The sequence below is a fragment of the Schistocerca serialis genome, chromosome 1 (assembly GCF_023864345.2).
Source record: "Schistocerca serialis cubense isolate TAMUIC-IGC-003099 chromosome 1, iqSchSeri2.2, whole genome shotgun sequence".
NCBI lineage: Eukaryota > Metazoa > Arthropoda > Insecta > Orthoptera > Acrididae > Schistocerca > Schistocerca serialis.
In genome coordinates this window covers 852278984-852306012 of record NC_064638.1, presented here as the reverse complement: position 1 = coordinate 852306012, position 27029 = coordinate 852278984, and the positions used below count along the sequence as shown (strand labels likewise).

At 45.3% G+C, this 27029-nt stretch overlaps 1 protein-coding gene across 1 annotated transcript; it reads right to left on the bottom strand.

Moving 5' to 3' along the window:
• Positions 1-109: 109 nt before the first annotated feature.
• On the bottom strand, positions 110-20441 carry LOC126485316 (cytochrome P450 18a1). Its single transcript, XM_050108864.1, has 7 exons — positions 20082-20441; positions 12815-12936; positions 10311-10746; positions 8020-8284; positions 5492-5667; positions 5212-5369; positions 110-1621 (listed from the first exon to the last, which is right to left on the bottom strand). The coding sequence occupies exons 1-7, from the start codon at positions 20437-20439 to the stop codon at positions 1556-1558; spliced, it is 1581 nt and encodes a 526-aa protein (XP_049964821.1). The 5' UTR covers positions 20440-20441; the 3' UTR covers positions 110-1555.
• Between the last annotated feature and the right edge of the window lie 6588 nt (positions 20442-27029).

The following is a 27029-nucleotide window of genomic DNA, read 5'->3' as shown; positions in this document are numbered from 1 at the left end:
TTTCACTCGTTGATTTCACTCAAGATTAACGACCATTGTTATACTAATTTAATAATACTGTAGGAGTTGGAATGAATGGGAATACTGGAAATAAGTACGAAGACACAAGTAAAGATAAAATGTTGTTTTATTTCTTTATGAAACTATTTTCTGCTTTTCCTTATAAAAAGAGGAAAATGCTCTCTAAGAGCTACACTTTCACGTACAAAAATATTCTATAGACGTTAACATACGCCTCTTACACTATTTTGTAGTATTATGTACAGTAGACATGTATGTTCTCAATAAACTCTCATAAATACACACATGCACACATTCAAACATTGAAGGCTATCGACATAGTCGGTAAAATACTGCGCGGTACGGTTTCCACAAGTCACACACAAATAAGTACAGATATGAGAAAATGGTATTGACTGTAATGAAATGATGTGAAGTGTATGACGTAGTGAATGGAACTCTCTGGACAGTTTAATTCCAGCCTGTGATATGGAGCGCAGATATGTCAATAACATGGTTACTGCTTAAGAATTAAAAGCACTTTGTACTTGCGACTTACATCTAAATTCCAGTATCAAAATTAAATATTGAATAATATGACTTGTTCTGTAGTTTGCCTCAGAATGTCTGGAATTGTTATTTCTGCTCTTCTTGGAAGACAAAATGGTCATCGTACTGTTACACGTGTAAGCGAACAGTCAGTGTTATGTTACAAAAGCACCGAGACTTCATTACAATTGTTATGGATCAACATTGGTCTTTGATTTGAAAAAGTGTGAATTGGTTGTATGTGTCCATTTAACGGAAGAGCCATTAAGCAGGGATACCACAGCAGTGCCTGGCGAATATCTTCCAGATGTGAGACACAAATTACAAGTAGAGATCAGAATTAAAACTATAACTTACGAAAGGCAACATTAGACGGAGAATCATTAACACAAAACGGTTGGGGGTTACAATTCGGGCTGGTAACCATCTACAGACGAAATACTGTTAAGGATTTTTAACATCCTCTGAACACTTAAGCTTGTACTAGAATTGACTTAATACAATGACATCCCCTCTACTTGACGAAATTTGTACTTTGAACTGGTATGAAGTCTTTGAGGCCTGGGCGACAAAGAGCAATGATCGCGGGATCACTGACTGCACCCTCGGCTGTCAAACGCTCAGAATTCGGGTAACGTAAGCAGAGGAGAGGTCACTGGGCAAAGAGATCAGTGGCTGTTTCCTTCAGAGCTGTTCGCACAGACAAGTGAGTGGCGAAATGGGTGCACACTGTGGACGCGAGTCAGGAGCAGCAGCCGCCGTGGCGCGGCGGCCCGGCAGTGGGTGTCTCGGAGATGACTAGTTACGAAAACGGCGCAGCAGTCGCGCGTGGAGTCCCGCTGCTCGGTGACACAGAGAACACACACGGGCACAGTTCTACACCAGCACAGCCAGAGCGTCTGCCGCAACGCGAGGACGCTCTCGAAGCAGAGGAGGCTGCGAGTAGCAGCCGTGGCAGGATCGTGGCAACAGCAGCAGCGCCGTGCGCTAGGAACTTGCGGCCGCCTCACGCGCTGTCCTCGGCGGAGAGGAAGTCCAGCGCCTCCTCCATGGGCCTCTCCACAAGGCACACCTGTAACACAACGCACAGGACCGTTAGTTTAGGCAGGCGAAAGGCCACTAAGTCACATTTTGGTTCATTCATTATCAAACAGAGTGAACACAATTCCGAACTTGAGTCTAGAATTCTAGGGGTTGTCATCTGAAAAGAAATGGCAGTGACTGTGTTGTTAAAGACGTACAGTGCAATGCACGCATATCCGAAGGAAAGTTACATCGCACTTCTTAGTAGAACAGGCACTGCTATTTCGATTTCTTCTCCAATACCAGGCCCTTGACTCTCAATCAATACATCCTTTGGCGACGGGAATATACGAAACGTGCGAGTGCAAGTTGTGACACATGGACGACGTTTTATGAAGGTTTGGGTCTGACCATGATTCGTGCACGGACAGCCGAAGCCGTTAAGGCAACAGCTCGCAAAAAGTGGGAAATCCGTGTTAATATTGAGTGAAATGAAAGAATGAAATTAAGGAATAAGAAGGAATTAATAATGGTTATGTCATGTTTATGAACGCTGGGTGTTGCTAAAACATATTAAAAGTGAAATAAACTTGTAGAGGCGCCACAACGGTATACTTATATATACAGTCCGATATTTGTAACGTGTGGCAGTATGTTACATAATTCTGAAGATGTTCGTGTCGGTCGAGTGAGAAATGTAAAAATAGAGAAAAAGTTACATGCGACTTGTGGCTGCTACACAATTTTCATTTCTAACAGTCGCTGCCTCCTCTCATCCCGACCCGGCACAAATTTTCATCGTCGTCATTCCAATACACAGCCGATGGTGGTTCATAAACACAACTGCGAATATATTTCCTACAGTCATATGAGGTACAAATGTATAGACCAACTTACAGTTGCAGCCGATTTGTGCAATGGTACGTACTCGCACGATGTTCAGTGTAATATTGCAATATTTACTGCAGTACTGGTAGATCAAGGTAATTAAAGTATACCCATTGGTTCTAACTTACATATCAGGGAATTCAGCAGTCGTAAATGGACTGTGAGAAAGAAAGGAAGGGAATCGAAGTGTTCGAGATATGGTGCTACTGAAGTTTCTTCAAATTAGGTAAACTGAAAAGGAGTCTTTCCGCAGAATAGGCGATAAAAGCATCATACAGAAAATACTGACAAAAATGAGGGGAAAGGTTTATAAGACACCTGTTAAGACATCAGGGTGTAACTTCCATGGAAGTGGGGAAACTGATGAGTGTAAAAACTGTAGGGGAAGATACAGGTTGCCATATACTCAACAAATAATGCAAGACCTTTGGTGCAAGTGCTACATTGACATGAAGAAGTTGACACAGAGGAGGTCGTGATGGGTCGCAGCAAACAGCAGACTGATGACCGCACAAAGAAAAGAAAAAAAGACTATGAAGGCCTATTCTATTTTCGCCATCTGATGACTAGAAATAACCTGTAGGTAAGGTGTTAACTTGTTTTAGGCCTATCCTTGTACCCCTCTGCTTGAAACCAATACCATATTGAATACGGAAAAGATAAAAAAAATCTTAGTCATGATGAAGGCCTAAAATGATGTACAGGAAAAATTTAAAATAGGATTTTCGGAAGCGGAATTGAAATTTCCTCACCCCTAAATTCTAATACAGTTTGTTTTAATTGCGTTGCCCGTTTCTATTAGGTACAAATATTTGATTGCTATTGAACGCTCCGTAATTCTCTCCTGACAAACACTGAATATTGGAAACGTTGAGTCTAGAGCGTCACCGGACAACCGGCTTGGGTGAGTTAGAGAAACCACGCAAGGACCATGACCCGAATGCGGGAATGACAGCACAGGGCCGGATGGGTGTTCACACTCGAAAACGTATTCCTGCAGATGACAAACAGGATAGTGTTCATTCTCGTATTACTTTCGAGCTATAAAAATTCGTAGTCAGTAAAAAATCGTCATAATATCACATTATGAATATCTGTTAAGAGATAAGGATAACTGAAGAACTACTCGAAGAACAAGAACTGGTTTTGGAAGCGAAAGCAGACATTAATTGTCGGGAGAGTGAACTGCTAACCACATACCGTTTCAAAAGTGACACCTACTGACATCTTTGAAAGACAGTGATGCACCGGTGAGCAACATCGCCTAGAAATCTTGGGTCTGATCGCGGAGAATTACATCAGTATCCAGTTACCAAAACAACAGCGCCATACGCAAATTTTCTCTTTTCTTGTTATCTACCGAAGCAGAAGAGTAAACGTGCAACAGGCAAAAATACACAAAACTTCATTATAGGGAGATCGTGAAATAAATCTCAGTACTTTAAAAGTTATAAAAAACTGAACTGGTCAAGACTTGACATGCTGCGGCGTCTTTTAACGAAGCGAATGCAGCTTATTAATCACGCGGCCGAACATTTCACAAAGATCGAAATAACTGAAGCACTTCCTTTTCCCTTCATTTTCATAGCAACTTACTGCCATTTACGTATTTACCCAATCTTACAAATCGACAGTCCTCATCTAAACATACTACTGATGACAATTTCTTCCCAAGGCCGAGACCGCCCCCCACCCTCAACACTTCCTTTGTGTAACTGTGTAGAAATAACAGGTTCTACAATTTACTATTGGTACTTGGAACGAATATTGTGTAGTGTCGGGAGATTATTGGTTGATGTACATATCGTAAAACCAAGAACAAAGGGCTCGGATTAAAAAGGGCGTAAGACAGGAATGCAATCTTTCGCTGCTGCTGTTCAATCAGTACATCGAAGAAACAAATGGAAATAAGAGAAAGGTTCAAGAGTAGGATTAAGATTCGGGGCGAAAGGATATCAACAATACTTGTTGATGGCATTGATATCCTCAGTCACAGCGAAGAAGAACTGCAGGAGAAGAACTGCAGGATCCGTTCAGTGGAATGGTCTAACGAATAGAGGGAATAAAACGATAAAAGACGAAAAAAAATGAGAATAGTGAGTAACTTTACATTAAATTGGTGATCACGAAGTGGACGAAGTTAAGGAATTCTGCTATGTCCGAAGTAAAATAACTCGTGACGGTCGAAGCAAGGATGACATAAAAAGCAGACCAGCACAGAAAAAAGGGCATTCCTGGCCAAAAGAAGTTTCCTGGCATCAGTTTGTGGAAGAAATAGTGAGAAAGTGCATCTGGAGCACTTCGCTGTATAGTAGTGTATGACGAACTCTGAGAAAATTGGAACACAGCAGAATCGGAGTATCTGAAACGTGATGCTACAGAAGAATGCTGAAAATTAGGTGGACTGAAATGTTAATGAATGAAGAGAGTCTCCGCAGAATACCGGACATACCTAAATCACTGCCAAGATGCGACATAATGAGAAGACGTGTGAGAATAACTCTCATGGTACCAGAGCGAACTGTAGAGGAAGACAGAGATTGGAATAAATACAATAGACAATTGAGGACGTAGGTTGGAAGTCCTATTCTGAGACGAAGAGGTTGGCTCAGGGTTAGGAACCATTCACCAGAATGAAAAAGATATATATATTTTTTAAAACATATCCTCATCAGAGTTGTTAGCCTAACATTTACGATGAGGAACCGTGGCTCGTAACTGGAAAACAAGAGTGGGGGATGAGCTACTGACCTGGTAGGAGTCCGGCGTGACGGTGGCGCCCGTGTTGCCCTTCAGGCTGGGCAGCGGCTGCCCCTCTGGCAAGCGCAGGTCGAAGACGTGCAGCAGCGACGAGAAGAAGAGGAACAGCTCCATGCGCGCCAGCACGTCGCCCAGGCACATGCGCCTCCCTGCGGACACCGCGTCAAGCGCGCGCTCTCACAACAGTCTCACCAAACGCGGACGCCGGCTAGCAGCACCCGGTTCGAAATGGATCGATACACTGCTGGTGCAGCGAGAAGTGACAACTCACCGACTCCGAACGGCAGGAAGAACTCGGGCTTGGTGACTTTGCCCTCGGCATTGAGGAAGCGCGTCGGCTCGAACTTCTCGGGGTCTTCCCAGAGCGTGGGATCCATGTGCACGGCGTGCAGCAACGGCACCACGTGAGCGTCTTTGGGGATCATGAAGCCGTTCAGGTACACGTCTCTGCGAAAGAAGGAGGGGCAGCGTTAAAACAGGGTCAGGCTACTGAGACAAAAACCACACTGGTATGGTGGGACTTCAGCTGCAGCAGATTGGTTCAAATGGCTCTAAGCACTATGGGACTTAACATCTGAGGTCATCAGTCCCCTAGAACTTAGAACTACTTAAACCTAACTAACTAGAGAACATTACACACATCCATGCCCGAGCCAGGATTCGAACCTGCGAGCTTAGCAGCAGCGCGGTTCCGGACTGAAGCGCCTACAACCGTTCGGCCACAGCAGCAGAGAAATGTGATTTGGCAGTGAATTCATCTTGGCAACATGGCCGTGGATGTAGAGTACTTTTGACCAAATAGGACCACTGAAGTCATTTGCTACAAAACTAGTATTTACGACAGAAAAAAGTGCAATCACTGTTAACGACGCAAAGAAAAGTAGGCAAACGATTCGCTGCAGACAAATTTTGTCATAAAAAGCCGGAATGGTAAGGTATGATAAATTTGCAGAAATTTTTTATGATGTACGGCACTTTCATCTTATGGAGACGACCATAGTTTCTTTAAAGTCAGTACCACCATTAGGCTTTTCTTATTTGCAGTGTTACATTTACACGATCGTGATTTCGGCTTCAAAGTGCCATTATCATTATCATGATCGTGTAAATGTAACACTGCAAATAAAAAACAGTCTAATGGCGGTACTGACTTTAAAGAAGTATATTATGACTGTGGCCCCACATTATGACAAAATTATTAAACGACAATAGTTGCTGTATCTTTGTTTTAATAGACTCGTTTCGGCCGTTTTAAACAGTCTTCTTCAGGTCAATGTACTGCACAAGAGTGTTGTCTGAAATTTCAAGTCCGCAGTTCGTGGTCGTGCGGTAGCGTTCTCGCTTCCCGCGCCCGGGTTTGATTCCCGGCGGGGTCAGGGATTTTCTCTGCCTCGTGATGACTGGGTGTTCTGTGATGTCCTTAGGTTACTTAGATTTAAGTAGTTCTAAGTTCTAGGGGACTGATGACCATAGATATTAAGTCCCATAGTGCTCAGAGCCATTTGGACCATTTTTTTGAAATTTCAAAACCGATTATCTATAAAATAAATGTGGCTGAAAATGGCTCTGAGCACTATGGGACTTAACATCTGAGGTCATCAGTCCCCTAGAACAGAACTACTTAAACCTAACTAACCTAAGAACATCATAAACATCCATGCCCGAGGCAGGATTCCAACCTGCGACCGTAGCGGTCGCGCAGTTCCAGACTGTAGCGCCTAGAACCGCTCGGCCACAACGGCCGGCAAATAAATGTGATCATGGATGAAAATAAAAGCGTTTTCGGTTTTGTAAGACATTAGAAAACAGACGAAAAGAAACGTATTTAGAGAACATTCCATACAATTCGCGTAGGAAAAGGTGAAAAAACAGCTGAATCTGTGGCAAAGTGCAAAGTATATTGAAAACCCCTTAACGTAGGTTTCGAGTCTTGTTCATAAGGATAAATAATAAACAGTGGTTGCATGACGTTGCGTAAGTACGTTAAATATGTAACTATAAGGCATAAATGAAGATCAAATTCACATCCATTCACTTTCTAAAGACCGACAGCACTGTTTTCTTATTTCGGAGATGAGTCTAGGCCTCCATTTATGCCCTATGGCTACATATTTAACGTCCCTCCGGAACATCGTGTAACCAGTGCTAATTATTGATCCTTCTGAAGAAGACATTTTTCAAGACGGCGGAACCTAGGTTAAAGCGTTTTCAGCAAACCTTTTACTATTGGAACGTATATGTCTGTTTTTTTCCTCCTTTTCCTATACGAAGAGTACATTACAGCTGCTGCCTGCAGCCATGCCTTTCATTTAATTCTGAAGTTTATCTGTAAAAACTGTTCCGCGTTATGGAACTTATGTCACACGGCCGAGCGGTTCTCGGCGCTTCAGTATGGAGCCGCGTGACCGCTACGGTCGCAGGTTCGAAGCCTGCCTCGGGCATGGATGTGTGTGATGTCCTTAGGTTTAAGTGTTTCTAAGTTCTAGGGGACTGATGACATCAGATGTTGTCCCGTAGTGCTCAGAGCCATTTGAACCATTATGTCACACACACCAGACCAGCAAACGACGCCGAACACCTGCAGTGACTAAACAAATCCGTCGCCTTTAGCTTACGTGAGTTTGAATCTAAACGACGGAATCTCAAGTAGGCGTGATGGCGCTGGGGCTCAGGTTACTTAACTCGAGGGGACAGCGTTTCTAATTCGAAGCTGATATCGTAAACTACGGCAAGTGATTCCTCTGATGAGACCAAAGCCGATAGTACCGAGCTAGGTGCAGAGCGGGCCCTGCGGCTCACCTTGTGGCGGCGTGCGTGGTGCCGAGCGGGACGATGCTGGAGCGGCGCAGCACCTCGAGCAGCGTGGACTCTGTGTAGGGGAGGTAGGGCAGGTCCTCGAGGCGCGGCAGGCGGCGCCGACCCACCACCTGGTCCAGCTCCTCCTGCACGCCACGCGCCACCTCGGGCTGGTGCAGCATGAACACCACCGCCCACTGCAGCGTCGTCTTGATTGTCTCCATGCCCGCCGAGAACAGGTCGCCGATTATCTGCTGCATCTGGCGGTCTGCGAACACAAGCACGCCGCCTCAGTCACGCACGCGCACCTCCAAGCTAGGCGTCGCCAAACAGCTACAATTGGTATTATACTATACCAAGTATTGTACTTATTCCCTAGCCTTTGAAGGAATATATATGCCTAGAAATACGCGTAACGGAACATCGAGATCGTTACTTGCAACGCTCATACATAACTTCGCATTTTGTACGACACCTAATCTGTGTAAGTAAAATATGGTCAGTGATACGCCCAATCAATAATAAACGCACTGACATGTCAGAGGAAGTCTTTTACCTCCAGTTCATTATATGCTGCATTAAAGACGAAACCTATGTGTTGGTTACAGGCCATACGAAGCAAATCCATCATCTGCAACAAATTCTCGTGCTCTAGAATCAGCAAGATGTGACCGATAACGAGACTGGAAACTTTTATTTCACAGTTTATCTGTATTAGTTCCAAATTACAACACAGTACGAACAAGCAGCTTATGCTCAACTCGACACATACATTATTTGAATAGTGCTGATAAGAGATATAGACCATCTGACGACACTGAGCACTAAACTTGGCATACGATTGAAGTTGCAGACTACATGAAATCAACTCCAGAATGATCTTACAGCACTACCACTTCTAAAACAATACAAACTAAGCTGCAGATCTTTTCATTGCCACATGTTCACTGTAGCAAATTACCATCTACATTATCACGGGGATTAATTTACAGTTAACCATAACGCCGACTGGTAGCCTATCCCAACTCTTTGCAGAATACTACCAAGCAGTTACAGCCATACGTAAACAAGACTTGAATTTGGAAGGCAGAACCTTCCTTTCACTAATTATATAGCGTGAATCCGATATTATCTTACAAAATTTCAGGCTTGTTGAAGAAGCGCCAGCGTATCACTTTGAGGTGACGGACCCTGGTCCGTAAACGACCGAGTCCACAATTATAAGCCAAAATCGTTCCGATACCTCTTGATAGTGGAATACATGTAATGGTACTGTTGTTAAGATCATCAAAGTAGTAGCCTGTATCAAAACAAGCAAAAAATGTCTACTACATACGGGCTTCAAAATGCATACGTTTAGAGCAGTATCGAAGATCAACAAGTGCTCATAGCTCCTAAGGTATACATTTGAAAGCCCATACTTACTAGACATATTTTCTTGTTTTGGTCCAGACAACCACCTCTGAAGCTTTCCTAGTCTACAATCTTAGCGGCAACTGCACCGTACATGTATTCCTAATATCAGAACAATTTCCCCTTACAAATTTCGACTCAGTCGTTCCCGGACCAGGGACCTCAGATCTACATTTACCCTTCTCCGCCATCCCTGAAAGTTTGTAACATCATGATGGAATCATCTTGATGTGCGTTTAGTTAGGTGAAAATAGTTATAGCCAACGTATTCGTTGCAAGGGAACTCAGTAACTGTACTGGTATTTATATATAGTCTATTTTACAGTTGCACAATTTTTTATACAGTATGTATAGTTTTAGTAGCCCTGGATTGTCTCCGGATCTACGTAGTTGCGTCACCAACTCGTCGGTCTGCGCCGTAACTACACATCATGACAAATATTCTGGCGTGTAGTTCCAATACAGACATGGGAGATTGCTGACCAATTACAGAGGTCTAAGATGATGAAGCAGGACCAAACTAATCATACTCTGTCGAAAGTCTCCAACTGGGACACCTATCTATTAAAGCTGTTCTGTAAAAGTCGTTCATAAGTGTTGTTGCTTCTCTAAACGATATATGGGTATACTATATCTTCTACAACTGCCCACATACGCAGGGGCAGTTGAAATGGCTCTCCGGTAAATGACTTACACGAACTACTGTGCCAAGTGATCTTTTCGTTTTCTAAATCTATTGCCCTGTTCCCAATCAAAACTCGATCGTTTGTACCTGTTGCAGCATTACACGCTATTACATAAGAGTAGCCTCTCTAGTTCCGGAATCTGATCTAATGGTATTGCGCAAAGCGAGGAGGCAGAAAATCCGGACGTGAACTCACCATGATCCTTGCCTTCGAAGAGCAACTTGTCGCGCTCCTCCTCCTTGGCGTGCTCTATCTCGAGCAGGTAGGTGTCGACCAGGTCCCTGATGTTGGACCGGTCGAACGTCTCGCGGTGGCTGTCGACCGTCTGCTGGAAGAAGTTGGCCATCTCGCGCCGGTTGAGGTCCAGCTTGCGCTTGGCCGCCCACAGGCCGGGCATCGGCAGCCACTTGAGCGCCGGCACGAAGTTGATCCACGCCATCTCGCCGAACAGCCGGAAGCCCTCCTCGACCAGGTCCATGAAGCGCTGGAAGCGCGAGTCGCCGTGCTGGAAGCGCACGCTCATGATGAGCTCGCAGATCACGTTCGACACCGATGTGGCCAGCACCGGGTTGAGGTCGGTGGGCGCGCCCTTCAGGTCGGACAGCGTCCGGAGCACCGACTCCACCTCTTTCTGCGAAACGACAACACAATAAGGCTTCGACCCAAGTGCTGCTTCAGCGCAGAGTAAATGACCAAATGTGAATAGCTAAAGCTTTGAAAAGATCTTTATAACTGTCACCCTGTCTACATGACAAACTGCTGTTTCCTCGACACAGTGTGATTGGAGGCAAGCGAACTATCAGTGTTACAAGTTACTGGATTCTTATTAATAACAATATAGTCAAGATCACAAAAGTTATTTATAATCACTGGTAGCTAGTTTCAGCTAAAACGGCTAACCATCTTCAGATAAAATAAGACAAACATTGCAATGTCTAATCATCAGGTCTGTAGGAGACACAGTGGCATCGATGAAATACAAGCTTGCTTCCAGCATTCTGGATGTTAGGGACAGTAACTCTTATTGAATTGTGACCCAAAAATACAGACAGAGCTGTGAATAAAATAGGTGTTTATTCAGTAAGTGATCGGTTTCGGGTTGGTTGGTTCGAAAATGGGTATTAACACGAAACCAGTTACCTACCGAACAAGCACCTATTTTATTAGGAGATGTGGCAGTCTTTATGTACCATACAGCAAAGTTTGTCTTATTTGATCTCGAGATGGCTAGCAGTTTAGTTGATTATAAATAATTTTTGCGATCTTGTCTAATAAAGGATTATATAGAAGAAACAAATGAAATTATATGGTCCCAGAGTCCTCTTCACACGTCAAACATCCATTATTTATATGACTGAAGCGACGAACGGAAATTGATACCAAGGCCATGATTCGAACCCGGATCTCCTAATGCATCCCCCTGCCTGCGGCTATGCACAACTGCACCTGCTACCCTCCCACGCCTGCCTCCTCAATGCAAATCCCCAGTCACGCTTCAGCCCACTTGGGATTCCCCCTAGTGGGAATTTGGACTGAGGACAGAGGTGTACGAGGGTAGTCCATGCTATCGCTCAAAGCCACTGTACCAGGGTGGCGTAGTGGTCAGAGCATCTGCCTAGTGAGCAAGATACCGAGGTTCGAATCTCTGCCTTGCAAAAAATTTTCATTCCTCGCCTCAGTCTGCACACATACATTATTTATAAGACTCCAACAACTTGTTACATGATAATCGTTTGAGATGACACGAGTTAACACTACGTAAGTAAAAGTGTATTTTCTTCCTAGCTGACGATAAATTGGCGTTACTGTATAAAATTCTGATTTTATTCCTCGCTAGTATAGCTATGACATTAAACTTAAAGTCCGTGCTACAAAAAGTACTTACTTTGTTGAATGGTGTTTACATGTCGTATTTATACCGGAGTGAGGGAAAAATATCAGGACTGTGGTTTCTTCGGACTTACCGGAAACTTCCAAAAGACTGGTACAAATGATAACCTCCCCATCACTATTCAAGACACTGGACTCGCATTCGGGAGGACGACGGTTCAATCCCGTCCCCAGCAATCCTAATTTAGGTTTTCCGTGATTTCCCTAAATCGTTTCAGGCAAATGCCGGGATGGTTCCTTTGAAAGGGCACGGCCAATTTCCTTCCCCGTCATTCCCTAACCCGAGCTTGCGCTCCGTCTCTAATGACCTCGTTGTCGACGGGACGTTAAACACTAACCTCCTCCTCCTCCTCACTATTCAAGAACCTCCTAATATAACTTTTCACAACGAAGTGGAAGCCGGTATACCTTTCCCAGACAGATAAGACAAAATATTTTTAAAAAGTAATCCCACTAACCCCCTTAAATAGAAACATTGTGGCACTGCCTACTATTTTCCTCATCGGTGCAGATATTAAAAAGCATCCCGCAAATGACGACACTTCAGGCCTAAGAAGTTCGCGTGTTAAGCGTAGTTCCCCGCCCGAGATATGTCACAAAACAACAGACCGCGTGAGCTACGAGTTACGGCAGAGCTGAAACGGACGTCATGCGAGATAGGTTATCGCACGAGACGGTGCGGGGCGAGCATTCGGTAACACGTGACTGGTGGAGGCGTGTCCGGCGGCTAAATACGTCCCCGAAAAAAGGACTCTCGGTCAGTAGCGATAGCGGGGAGTGTAGCAATGCGCAGCGCGGCGCGGCCTTACCATGATGCGACTCTCCATGTGCTCCTTGCCGGCTCCGATGTACTTCATGCCGAATTGGCGAAGCCGCTCGTGCAGGAAGCGCCGCTGGTCCTTCCACAGTTTGCCGTCCGTGTTGATGATACCTGCAGGGTGGAAACGCACATCTCAGAATCGGCTGGCTTCCTAAATGGCAATACGAGTGCACAATGATTCGAAACAGATGTTACAAATTTGTAGGGCTCGTACTGGATACTGAGTAGCTACTGTTGCTTGTGCTGGAATGAGAGCTCTTTCCGTCAGTACCGACCGACCGCCGTGTCTCCCTCAGACGATAGGCGTCACAGCATGTGGATGTGGAGGGGATCATATGGTCAGCACACCCCATTTTTCGTGTCCGGAACCGGTACTTCTCAGTCAAGTAGCTCCTCAATTGGCCTTACAAGCTCTGAGAGCACCCCGTTTGCCTGCAGCGCTCGAAAGATCTGGACGGTCACTCATCCAAGTGTTAGCCAAGTCCGACAGCGCATAACTTCGTTGATGTGACGGGAACCGGTGTTACCACTGGGGCATTGCTGTTGCCGCCATGAGATTCAATAATAGTAGTAATAACATTGGGTTGTCGATCAACAACCGAAGCCAGTTAAGAATGAACTCGCATATTGCGATTATGGTTCCGCGTCAGCTGAAGAATATTTACGAACAAATGAAAATGTGTGCCTAACCGTGACTCGAACACCGATTACGCGCTCGCGACAAGCTGGAAATCCGAATTCGAGTCTAGGTCCAACACAAATTTTCATTTCATCTGAAATATTCTTCAGCTGATGCAGAACCATAATCAGAATATGCAAGTTCATTCTTAAACTGTAATTATTTAACTTTTCTGGTTGCAGTATTAACTCCCCTTGACTTTTCTCCCCTCTAAGATCTGGATCAGTAGAGGTACCTCCACTCGCTGGAATTCAGTTGTATGCTAACTTCTCTGAAATGAGATATTTTATCTACAAGCAATTACATGTTGTAACAGAAGTTTCTGATCGTTTTGTAGATAAAGCTGTGCTACAGCAAAGTCTTGAACGCACCGTATTCTCAGAAATTACAAGTATTTATTGACTGATACAACAGCGCATCGTACGCTATTGAAACAGCAAAGCGACGGAAGAAGGAAGCAACGGGGAACAGGGAGGTAGAGGGGAAGTGACGTGGATCAGAGACTGCCGCTTCGTCAACAACGAACTGTTTACGATCGAGCACCAGGTCCGACTGGCCAATAATGAAGTAATCAGTCGTGGTTTCGATGAAGGAACAATCCCGGCCTTCATCTTAAATGATTAACGACACCCACCTAATTCTAAAACAGAATGGTCGGACGCAGACCCACTTTTCAGGGACACGTCACCTCGTCCCGCTGGTGCTTCCGAAATTCAATTGTACCGATTCTCAGCGAGAAGTGGCCGATACTTCCAGAAATGCACCGCTGCAAAGGAAACGCTGCAACCCGATATGTGCAATAGTCTGTTCCATTTTTCAGAATCTTTCATTCCTTCCCCGAAAGTTAATGCAGCAAACAGGGTGGTCAACTAAAAGAGACAGGGGTCCCGGCCGGGGAGGCCGAGCGGTTCTAGGTGCTACAGTCTGGAACCGCGTGACCACTAAGGTCGCAGGTTCGAATCCTGCCTCGGGCATTGGTGTGTGTGATGTCCTTAGGTTAGTTAGGTTTAAGTAGTTCTAGGGGACTGATGACCTCAGAAGTTAAGTCCCATAGTGCTCAGAGCCATTTTGAATAGATGAGCTGTTCGAGTGCTTTTTGGATGCACTATTCAGCTGTCTGGTTGAGTATTTTTAAATCTGACTTCCTGGCAGATTAAAACTGTGTGCCGGACCGAGACTCGAACTCAGGACCTTTGCCTTTCGCGGGCAAGTGCTGTAACAACTAAGCTACCCAAGCACGACTCACGCCCAGTACTCACAGCTTTACTTCCGCCAGTACCTCGTCTCCGACCTGGCACAAGTAAAGCTGTGAGGACGGGGCGTGAGTCGTGCTTGGGTAGCTTAGTTGGTAGAGCACTTGCCCGCGAAAGGCAAAGGTCCCGAGTTCGAGTCTCGGTCCGGCACACAGCTTTAATCTGCCAAGAAGTTTCATATCAGCGCACACTCCGCTGCGGAGTAAAAATCTCATTCTGATTTTTAAGTCTGTTGGAGCACTATATATGTAGATAAAAAGGGGTAGGGGAGTTATGTATCCCAATTGGGCGTTTATTTCGGGGGTATTTACGACAGAGGCAGTTGAAATGTCTGAGGCGCATCCGTGTGGTGCAATTCTTCTCGACCCTTCTCTTTTCACCTTTTATATAAGAGTTCCATGTTACGTAGGCTTCTCAGGTGATGGAAACTGCCCCAGTTTCCGGCTGCCCGTATAAATACACGTTTCTCCTACATTTATGCCGCCGCCTTTGGTGCATTGAGATACACATTGCGCTGGGCGGAATATTTTTTGTTGCGAGTCTCGCTTAGCGTACAACCGGTGATTAAGTTTCTGCAGAGAAACCGAGGCGGGGCGAGAGCGGCATTGCGACCGAGTTACGGTTCTCAGAAAAGGGTGCGCGCCCGGCGGCGGAGCGCCCGCAGCAGCACGTAGGCGCTGCACACGTGTGCGCCGGCAACGGGGGGTTTCTGAAGTAAGTCAGCGCTAGGCTTCTTGAAGAGCCCACGTAGCCTCAAACTGCAAACCAGCTCGACCTGTGCGAATGGAAGGTAAGAGTTTTAGTCTCGCCGACGCCGATGTCACAGGAGACCAAGAGCGACCTCGCCCTGGAAGTGAGCAACGAAGAAAGTCGTAGCATTCCGCTGTACTGATACAATGAGGCCACGGAAAACTTCAGTGCTGAGAGGATAGGAACCTAGCTCCCCTCGACTCCGGGTCCACTACCTATGCGACTGCACCGTGTCCAGACGTTGCTTTCAGACCCGTGGAAAATTACTCGGGTGCCGCAACAGACACTGCCGTAACTCCGCCTTTCGTTTCTGACGCAAGAAAGTAAATTACAGGCCACAAGGCGCGAGCCGAACTGAGGATGGCGCCGATAGCGCAGAAAAAATAATCGCAATATCGGCAGCTAAAAATCTTGGAACGAAGGAATAAATTGTGACAAACCACGATGTAAAAATTTCAGGGACGCATGTTCGTCCACCACATGGCTGTCAAAGTGCAAATAACAAAGATAAATTTAATTTCCTAATGAGGTCAGACTCGGCATAGATAACAGAGGCTCAACATTGGCTGCGGAGTAGTTTCGCTGTTCTCCTCCTGACTCCTTAAATCGTGCTCCGTTACCATCGTTACTTTTTTGTTTCTCTATCGATCTTCGTAACACTGTTCAACGCTAGAATCTCGGAGGATGCAAAAGATAAAGAGAGAGAGAACAAAGCCCCGCTTTCCGCGTAGTGGATGGCCGAATAAATCACCGGTAAACAGAGCGTGCGTGAACCCGCGAATTCCTGTAGGAGCTATTTTTAAGCCGTCCTTGGAAATGTAAACGTGTTTTGTGTTTGGAGGCGGTGGACCGGCGTTCGCCAAGGCCTCCAGCCTCCAGCTCCGTCCGGCAGTTCGCGCCTGCAGCTGGCCGCACACAGAGCGAGCTGCCACCCCGCGGACAAACTGATTTTGACCAGAAATGTCAACAAAACAGGTAGCAGCTCGTGGATACGTATTTACTTAGAACACGTTTGCGTGGATCTGCAGCGTAGACCATCCTCCAGAACGAGTCAGCACGGCTAGGAAATACACAAATGATATCCATTTGCTTACACGTTCTTGTGTTTCGGTAAATAAAACCCAACGCCTGAACAGAAACGAACCAATCAATGTAAACGCAACTGACCTAAAGCTACATTTCTTTTCAACTGTGAAAGACACCATGTAACTAATGAAATAAAATGAATGGAAAGATCGGATGGTACTGATGACCAATAGTGTCGCACCCCTCCCCCCCCCCCCCCCCACGCCCCCCCCAACCCCCCGGGGAAGTTCAGCTACCAAGTTGCAAGGCCTTTCAGCGGACCCGTATTGGGCAACCTACGTGTCAGTCCCTGAGCGGAGAAAATCTCCGACCCGGCTGGCAATCGAACCCAGGACCGCTGGACGGCAGTCAGATACGATGATCTCTCAGCTAAGGAGGCCACCCCCTGGCCACTCTTAGGACGTCATCAAATTCAGTTTGGTTATCTTTTCTCAAAATGGGATAGTCGTTCTCACAAAAGCAATCAGCCGTTGTTTTCTTTGCTGGAAGTCTTTGTTTGTTCATAAGCATTTTCAAGTTCTCTCCCCGCGGTATCCTTCCAGATTGTCAGTCAAAACTAACTGTTGGTTTTCTATAGTTAGTTTTCTATTTACACCACAACTGCAACATTCTGTAACCTTTACAAGTGTTTTCTAGTCATCACGTGGATCACTTATTACGAATACCAATTGATTACTTAGAAGAATATATAAATCGGTTTAAAATGTCAAGACTGCGTTTCAGATATACTACACTCCAGTAGATCTGGAAACATTTATAGTATCGTAGATTAGGGCATTCGACATATGAAAATACGCGAGTCGTGTAATACAGGGTGGCCAAAGGCCGGAGAAATATTTCAGTCACCCTACGATAGGCAACCAGCTTATATCATCCCCTCAGGCTAGGGTTGCGTAGCATAAGGTGCATAAAGTATTTGTCGAGCCTCTTTTGTTTTGGTCACGCTGCATCTACCGTAGAGAAATCTGTCAAGTTATATTTCCGATGGTGTGGACAGAAATCACCAATATGTACGAAGAACAGGAATTCACCCGGCGGGCCAAACAAGTAGCAGCGGGGCCAGTGGCCGAGTGCGGACGGAAGAGGCGCACTGCCCCGTCTCCGCAAAGTTTCACAAGCGCCAGCAGCGCCGTGGCAGCGGTCCAGCGCTGCGCTGCGCCGCGCCTCACCTCGCGGCGCGGGCAGCGCGCGGGCTGTTTGCGGCGCCTCGCTTGCATCAGGGCTGTCTGCGCGTGTGAACGACGAAGGTCGCCACCGCCGCCGACAGACAGAGCTGCTCACACGACACGCTTACCGACTGCCTGCTCTAGCCGCGCACGTACGTTACCCCCTATACATCCGAAAGAATCGCTCTATGATCCACAGCAAAAAGACTCTATTCCAGCACTAACATGCGTAAACGTACGTAAAGTCCCGTACGTAAAAAAAAATTTAAAAAAATAAATAAACATGTCAGCTGAATGAGAAGTAAGCATACAACAGGCTATAAATCGTGGTAATAAGAAGGTAACAATCACAGGGGTAGTGATGTTTCCAGTACATATTTGACAAGGAACAAACCAACACACAGTGTACAAAAACACGAAACCAAATATAAAATTATTAAAAGGAAAAGAATTGAATGTAGACTTTCCCTATCACTGCCTGTCAGTACAACCAAGGCGAAACGTAAGACAAGAAGCAAATGAAGAAACGGTACTGTTGTTTACGGTACCCGGCAGCTGGTATTAGCCGACATTGGTCTGTACAACTTTTTAGCCGAGCGAGTGAAACACTGGCAGTTAATGCAGGCGGCACGTGGGCATCGGAGCGGGCGATGCACCCGTGATCTTGACCGACAATCCGGTCTAAATTTAATCGCCAAGTGATTCACGGCGGGAAGGTGAACAGGCGGGGAGGCAGCGACACACATTCGGGATCTGCCTGCCTGCCTGCCTGCCACCTCTGCTGGTGAGCACTCCTCTGTCGTCACGCGCTCTCCTCCCGATTGCGGGCGCCACATTTTCGCGTTCTTTCCAGTGACAAAATGAAATCAAAACACCAACAGCAGTGTCGCATGAGAGTGGCTATTTCTTAGCGTGGCGGTGAAGAACAATTTCATTTTTAATGGATCGAGACCGAACACTAGGACACTTTGAATCAATTCCTTTTGTTATTTAAATTAATCGAGATACTAGAGAAGGGTTATTTTATTCTTAATACTGAATATTGAAAGTCAGAAAATGTCGCACATCAGCTGTCACATATAAATAAAATTTACTAAACGCAAGAAACTGGCGCATGCTACGAAGGTATTTAGTAACGAAAATGTCAGTGTGGAGTAAATCTTACTGACCACTCGTCTTAAAATGCACTTCGTATCATTTCTTCATTGAAATTAGTCTTCAGCCACTCGACCATAAGGAAATAAAATCACTGCTCGTTCGTGACACCTTCAGGTATACGCTCATCATGCACTGCACTTTACCCGACTTCCTTAAATTTCACGTACATTTCATATGAAGTTCATCACCTTCTAACGCACACACGGGACGCACACGGTACGTTTAAAACTGACAGCCATGTCCGAGGTGGGACTTGAAGTCACCACCTCGATTAAAGTTTGGTGTAAATAATGCGGTAGCAGTGCCTGTGCGTCTCACACTACGTTGCCATCCATCTGCGTAAGAAAACGTTAAGTTTTTACTCTAAGAAATTCTAGACTGGCACAAGAGGCAAAGGTGCCGGTAGTATAGTAACCAGTTGAACTACAGAAATATTGAAGGTGCACTTTTTGTGAAGGGGCTCAGGGGCACAAATTGCAACGTTAGGAAATACAGAAGGTCATCGCGCAGCAAATAAAACATCGCGCTATGCGCTTTTGACCACTTAAAGTTAGGAAACGACTTCACGAACGAGGTTAGTGGAGATGTAGAGAACGTAATATTGCTACTTTGTTTCGAATCGTACTGGCTATTACCAAACTAATTTTCTGCTTGTTTTTTTTACTTTCAGTCGATTTCGAAATCTCATCACTTCGTATGTTTTCAGAACTTGGTGCCCCACAGCTCTTATATATTTGAAAAATGTCACATTATCGCCTTCAGAAGCTGGCAAATGTGAAATACGTCGTCAGTCTATAAAAACAGTGCCATCGATTGTACACATTCATCTTAAAACTGTAATCTGCGTTAATTGATTCATATCACATACATTTATGAACTTGATGACGGTCAGATGACAAACTCGTAGTATAAATAATTTTCCCAGCAGGTCATGGCGGTAATATGACACTTTTCAATTATGACTTCTTCTTACATTATTTCGGTAACTATGCTGAAGTTTCTGAATAAGCCACAAAACGCCACGAAATCGATCGAAATAAATAAATATATACAGATGAGCGAAAATTTAGTGATAGCCTGCGCGCTTAAAAACAAAATTAATTTACAAGCGAAGTGACGCGTATGTAACGAGATGATACTGTGAGGGCCGGAGGCCACACTTACCGTATCCGCCGAGGATGTTGCTGAACTCGTTGTGCGGCCTGGCGGTGAACTCCTCGCGGCGGAAGGCCTCACGGATGATGCGGTGGTCGGAGAGCACGACGAGCAGCTGGTTGCCGCAGCGCGTGCTGAACATGGGGCCGTAGCGGCGCGCCAGCTTGCCGAAGTGGAGGTGCGCGTCGGGCTGCAGGAAGGGCAGGTAGCCGACGAGCGGCAGCCCCCAGGGCCCGGGCGGCAGGCGCCGCATCAGCGACAGGCGGCGCAGCAGGGCCGCGGCCAGCAGCGCCACGCACACGAACACCAGCGGCGCGCCGTCGAGCGCCTTGAGCGAGCGCAGCGCCCACGACTGCAGCAGCAGCATGTCTAGACGTGGCAGCGGAGGACAGACAACGGGACGCGGCCGCGCGCCCGCCTTTATAACGCGCCGCCGCGCCGTGGGAGTGGCCTGCCCCCCACCACCGGCCGCGACGCCCGGGGTGGGGGTGGCACCGCCTCCCCGGGTCCTCGGGCCCAGCGCCTAGGGAGCCGCGCCGGCTCGGTGCGTGCGACGCGCCGCCACCCACGGCGACATCCCCCTCGTACGCGCCTTTCACGTTCCGCCTCCCGCCGGACCACCTCACTTCGTCTCTCGCACCATTCAACTCTCACTCGCATCATATTTATGTTTATTTACTCTTCTTTTTATGCACCACTATTTTATATGTAATTTTATAGCACAGCATAAACTTTTGACAATGTTGACTGGAATACTCTCTTTCAAATTCTGTAGGTGGCAGGGGTTTATTTATTTAATCGTGTCCAAGCCATAGACAACCCACATACTACATATACACACAAATACAAATACAATACACATATGTATAAATAAAACAAACCCAAAATGGGGAGTCACATTACAATATAAAGACAAACATAGTATATATATATCATATCACGTCCCGCCAAGATTCAGCGCATTTAACTGCCACTGCCGTAGCGTTTGCCAGATCTTCTTTCCTGCTCACTTCCCCCATGTTGCTGCATTCCAGGAGGTGATCCATTGTTTGCGTCTGTCCGCACTGGCACGTGTCCGTCCCGTCTCGGTATCCTCATTTACACATGTTTACGTTGCATCTGCCCACCCCAGTTCGTAGGCGGTTGAGGGTTCTCCATAATGGCCATTTTAGTTCATTTCCAGAGGCCAATTGTTCGTTGGGTGAGATTAGAGGTGCCTGGTCTCCCGTAGGCAGTGTTGCTTGCCATTTTGACTATCTGGCCTTTTGTTTTGAGGTTTCGAGCGGTTCAACTGAGGTGAGGAAAATCCTTCTTGATTTTAGACGTGTGTGTGGAGGGTTTTGTCCGAAGAGAGGATCGTGCTGGTCGTGCAGCTGCTTGAGGCGCTCTGCTTCGCTTGCTATAGCTCGTTTGACGTTGGCTGGAGCTATGCCACTAAGCAAATAAAGTCGGCTAACCGGGGTGGGTCTTAGGCATCCCGTGATTACGCGACAGGCATCGTTCAGCAGAGGATCCACTCGATTCGCATGCGCTGATCTTTCCCAAACTGGGGCAGCGTATTCAGCAACCGAGTAGCAGAGTGCAAGTGCCGACGTGCGTAAAGTATGTGGGTCGGCACCCCATTTTGTGGAGGTGAACTTACTCAGGAGGTTGTTTCTTGTTGATAGTTTGCCCCTGACCTTGTCTACATGATGTCTGTAAGTAAGTGTGCGATCAAGGGTGACGCCTAAATAACAAGAAGTGCTGCTGAACGCGATCCGTTGGTTGTTCCACGTGATGTTTAGGATATGTTTGGCGTCTCGGTTTCGAAGATGGAATAGGCAGGATAATGTTTTTGCTGCGTTCGGGCGTAGGCAGTTGGCTTCGTAGTATGGCGTTAGACCGTTGAGGGCATTCGTAAGGCTAATGGCAGGGGTGAAATACAGGGAGCGAAAAGCTATTTACAATTTGTACAGAAACCAAATGGCAGTTATAAGAGTCGGGGGCCATGAAAGGGAAGCAGTGGTTGGGAAGGCAGTGAGACAGGGTTAGAGCCTCTCCCCGATGCATTTAAATGTGTATATTGAGCAATCAGTGAAGGAACTTCCCACAGAAGACAAATATAGACGAGTCCTGCAACATGAATTCATAGCGGCTGCACAATCCCACCGAATTCTCTGAAACTACCGGTTCCCGCAGGATGGGTCATGTCCACACCGTACTGCAGACGTCTTCCATTTGCGTCAAGCGACATTCAGGCATCGGATCGTCACCTTGGACATGGTGAGGAATGGCGCCCATGTAATCACGACCTCAACCCGTGTGATTACTTGTTATGAGGTTACCTGAAGGGCAGAGTCCTCAAAGATGGTCCTGCAACACATCAGGATCTCCGTACTGACATTTCCAGAGAGGTTTGTGCAGTCTAAAATGATGTTCTTTAGAAAATAATCACTGAAGACTACACACTCATTGCTGCAGAAGGAAACCACTCTGAAAACTTTCTGCAATTAACTTTCATGATGTTTGCTATGGCATAAATATCATAAAAAGAATACATCACAACTTTCTACGTCGTAGCAGACAAAAATTTTCTAATACATAATTTGCACCACCCTGTACTTATCGGCAGGGAGTTATTCGCTATCCGTATTTCCAAATTATACTTTTTTTTCATCTGTCGACGGTTGTTTTTATTATCTCAAACTGACCTGCTTCTTGCAGTGTAGCCCACCTTTCGATATGTTAAACAGCATAAAAAGATATTACTCTTTTTAATTCTTCAAAACTGTAAACACAGAATTAGAAACCAATTGCCATTTATTTGTATTCTTTAACATATCTCCATATGAACGACATGGCCCCAAACCAGATAGTTGCCTGCCGCGGTGGCCGAGTGGTTCTAGACCCTTCAGTCCGGAACCGCGCGACTGCTACGGTCGCAGGTTCGAATCCTGCCTCGGGTATGAATGTGTGTGATATCCTTAGGTTGGTTAGGTTTAAGTAGTTCTAGGTTCTATGGGACTGATGACCTCAGAAGTTAAGTCCCATAGTGCTCAGAGCCATTTGAACCATTTGAACCAGATAGTTTGAGGCAACGAAAACAACGACCGACAGACGGAAAACAAGAGTAGTTCTTGATTTAAACCTGCGACTATTAAAAACTAAATAACAAATAAAACTAACTGCTTTTGCTATGTCATCATTATCGTCACACAGTGATCACATTTCTTCCTATGCTGGCTTTGGGTGGATGCGACTGGCATTGCAAAATTTTTACAAGCTGTGTTTTCTTCATCCGCCTCTTGGTCAGTGGCGTCCTCCGTATCTCTCTTCACATACGAAATATCTATAATCATTCCATAACTGCAACATCAGCTCGGTTCCATCTAGCGTCTTAGCTACATCTTGAATCTTTCTCAATTCTTTTCTCCATTTCACCCATAGGACACTGAAATAAACTCGCCTGTGATCTGCGTCTTATCCTAAATGACTCTGCATTCGAGAGCAGATTAAAGCTTTACCTGTTATCAGCCGTGTAGCTTCCCTCTTGGCATATTCCAGCCGTTTCTCTTGTGTCAAATAGTGAACTAGAATCTCTGTAGAATTATAAACTATGCACGCTTTTCTCATCTGTTTCAGCCTTCTCCCTTCCATCTCATCTGCTAATTCTATCCTACTATCTCCCGTTCTTCCTCTGACCACTCAACGCCCTCTCCACATTAATATCTTCTGTGCTGCAACCGTACATTTATGTTACACACATTCAGTAACAATGCAGTGAGAAAATAACTTTACGCTGTGTTAATGAAGGACGACATTTCTTAAATTCCGTTAATTCATTACCATATATTATAATTATTGCTGTCGTTATTATTATTATCGTTATTATTGAATTATCAAAACTGGAAAAATAAATAATATTATAATGTTGCCTCAATAAGAATGTTTTGTTAGATGTAAGAGAGTGTCTGAAAATGCATTGTCTCGTTGGGCGAAATAAATAAATAAATAAATAACACGTGCTGCCTCAACTACTGGCTTTAACGCCGGCAATCTAGTCTTTTCTTTTTCGTAGCTTTCAAAACACTCATCTGCGTTACGCCGTTTTCCGTTTAAGTTCGGCAACGCAGTCTTGACCTAGCCAAGGGGACACGCTTTCTCCACCATCCCAGCTGCGGGCACAACTTTTTTCCCAGGCCCTATTTCCACCTAAGCCACCCCATACACACACCCACTACTCTACAAGCCACAATACAGTGCTTGGTGGAGGAACCAGTATTGTCGATTTCCTTTACTATTCCATTCGCGTATTGAGCGAGGAAAAACTAACTGTCAGTATGCCTCTGTACGGACCCTAAAGTCTCTTACCTTATTCTCATAATTCGGACGCGAGTTATATGTTGGTGACAGTGTAATGGTTCCATCCACTTACTTCTCCCGAAGTCGGCAATCGCCATATTCTATACAACACGTTGTGTTTCGTTTGTCTGTTGACTTCCATTTTTAGTATGTTCAGATAGGCTTGAAGACGAACATTTCACACTTCTTACATGTTCCAATGCATTTCAATTAAGCACGACGCGTTTGAAGAAGTCGACCCTTTATCTTCGGGAACGTATTCGTATTTTCAATACCGAGGTTAGGCGACAAATGTTCATCACAGACTTTGAGAAGTGCTGTGTTGCACAACGTAAGTACGAAACACAGGGGGACACCAAAATCGCAACACATTACCATGCCTAATACGGTGTAGGAAACCCCTTTGGCATTCAAAATAGCTTCCAATCGTCTCGGAATAGATAAATACAGGTCTCGTATGGTTTTCAAGGAAATCTTGTACCATTATTCCTGCAAAATAGTGGTAACTTCAGGTAACGATGATGGAGATGAACAGTGGCCACGCACCCTTCTCTTCAAAGTAGACCTCAAACGCTGAATAATTTTGAGATCTGTTGACTGGTGGTCAGAGGGCATTGCGACACTTGATCCTCGCGCTCACAAAACTAGTTCAGGACGATGCGAGCCGTGTGAACAGGAACCCTGTCCCCTTGGAACACAACAGCGCTATTGGGGAACAAGCACTGTACCGCGGGATGGATTTGATCAGCCAACATATCCACATAATCCAAGGCAGTAATGCGCCCTTGCAGGGTAACCGTGGCTCCCGTGGAATAACACTCTATAGCTGCCCACATCGTTACAGAACCCTCGATATATTCCAATCTTTGGACATGAGATCAGAAATTGTAAACAGCGTAAAATATGATTCGCCCGACCAAATGACTTTCTTCCATTACTCTATAGTCCAGGTTTTATGTCATCGGTGCCAAGTTTTCCTTGCTCGAACATTAGCATCCCTGATGCGTAGTTTTGGTATTCAAGCTCTCCCTGCCATTCCCAGCTAAATGAGCTCCCTTCGCGTTGTTTTGATTCTCCAGGCCTCTCAAGTGCCACACACAGTTCTGCAGGGGCTTTTGCAGCTGCCGTCCTCTTATTTTTCGTCACAATCACCTTCAATGACCGTCTGACACGATCGCTCGGCACAGACTGTCGCTCAGGTTGTAACATAGCAGATGATGTTTTTCCGTTTTCCCTGTACGCGGTATGAATCTCCTATACGGTACCTCTTGACCATACACCTTGGTCGCAGAAGCATCCGCCTTACGAGCACAATTTTCCCTAGTTAGAATTCACTGAGCTCCGACCGAATGAACTCACAAATACATAGAACACAGTTCCGATCAAGACTGACGCTTGCAATGTATTGAGGACATTGCACATGTGCCTTTCGTGGACAAATACGACGGCGAAAGCGTCAGACAAGACTCAGCAAGCATTTTCATTCTTTTGCCCAACTCCTGTATTGTGACAGTTAATTTTCCTGTAACGATAGGTGATGACACTGGATAACAGTTAATTTTCTTGTAGCGATAGGTAACGACATTTTATAACACAATATCAAAACAAATAATGTTAATGGCATGCTTCTCTCTCGTCTTCGCAGCCAGTGTCTACTTATTTGATGAATCCATCGAATTTTATTCTTAACGTGACAGTGTAAATTTTCTCTTGAATCTTGCAGTAACACTATGAATACGTGCGTTTTTTTCTCTTGCTTCCTTCATAGTGTGAACTGATCGTCTACACGTTTTTGTTCCACGATAATTCATACAATTTCTTTTTACCATTTCCTAAAGTTTGCGATATCTGTTCCGTTGCTGAAATTATCTCCGGTACATAGGAACCGCCTGATTTAAGAACGGAGTTTTCAGATTTGTGTGTTTGAAGATGCTCTTCTTTTTATATACTATTAACTATAGCTTCTCTTGTCATAAATTTCGCGAATGCTCTCCCGTCGTCGTATGTTAACATACATGCAAACAACGACCACGTTTAGTAGCTTATGACTGAATCAGGTAAGTGCCCATCGTCTTATACGATTAAATTACACTCATGTAGCTTGTGTTTGTTAAACAAAATGTATAATAATGTTTAGCTTACTGTTATGGAAGAGCCAATATGACACGGTCACTCTTAGAACTTGTAGCTTTAGGACTAGAATGCTTCACAAATTATGACCTGTAAATTTCGATGCAAACTGACAACAGTTACCATATCTCAGAATCCTTTGAGGTGTGTTCTAAGACGCTTCTATTCTTTCCTTTCTCTTTAATATTAACAGAAATGAATTCAGCAGTGTACAAAAGTATGTTAAGCTTTCAACAATTTCTACATACTAGGAACAGAAATTTACTGTTAATTTTCTTTGTGTATAGTGGTAAAAACGGCTTGCTTACTAGATATCTCGCACTATGCTTGAAGTACTAATCGGCTGGTGTCCCAGATTCACGTACTGAAACACAAAACTATAAATTCTGTTTGCGTATCAAAATGTTCGACAATACGTTTTGAACTTATACGGAAAGACGCAGAACAAATTGAGCTCTATGAAAGTGAGGGGTTCCAAGGCTCACT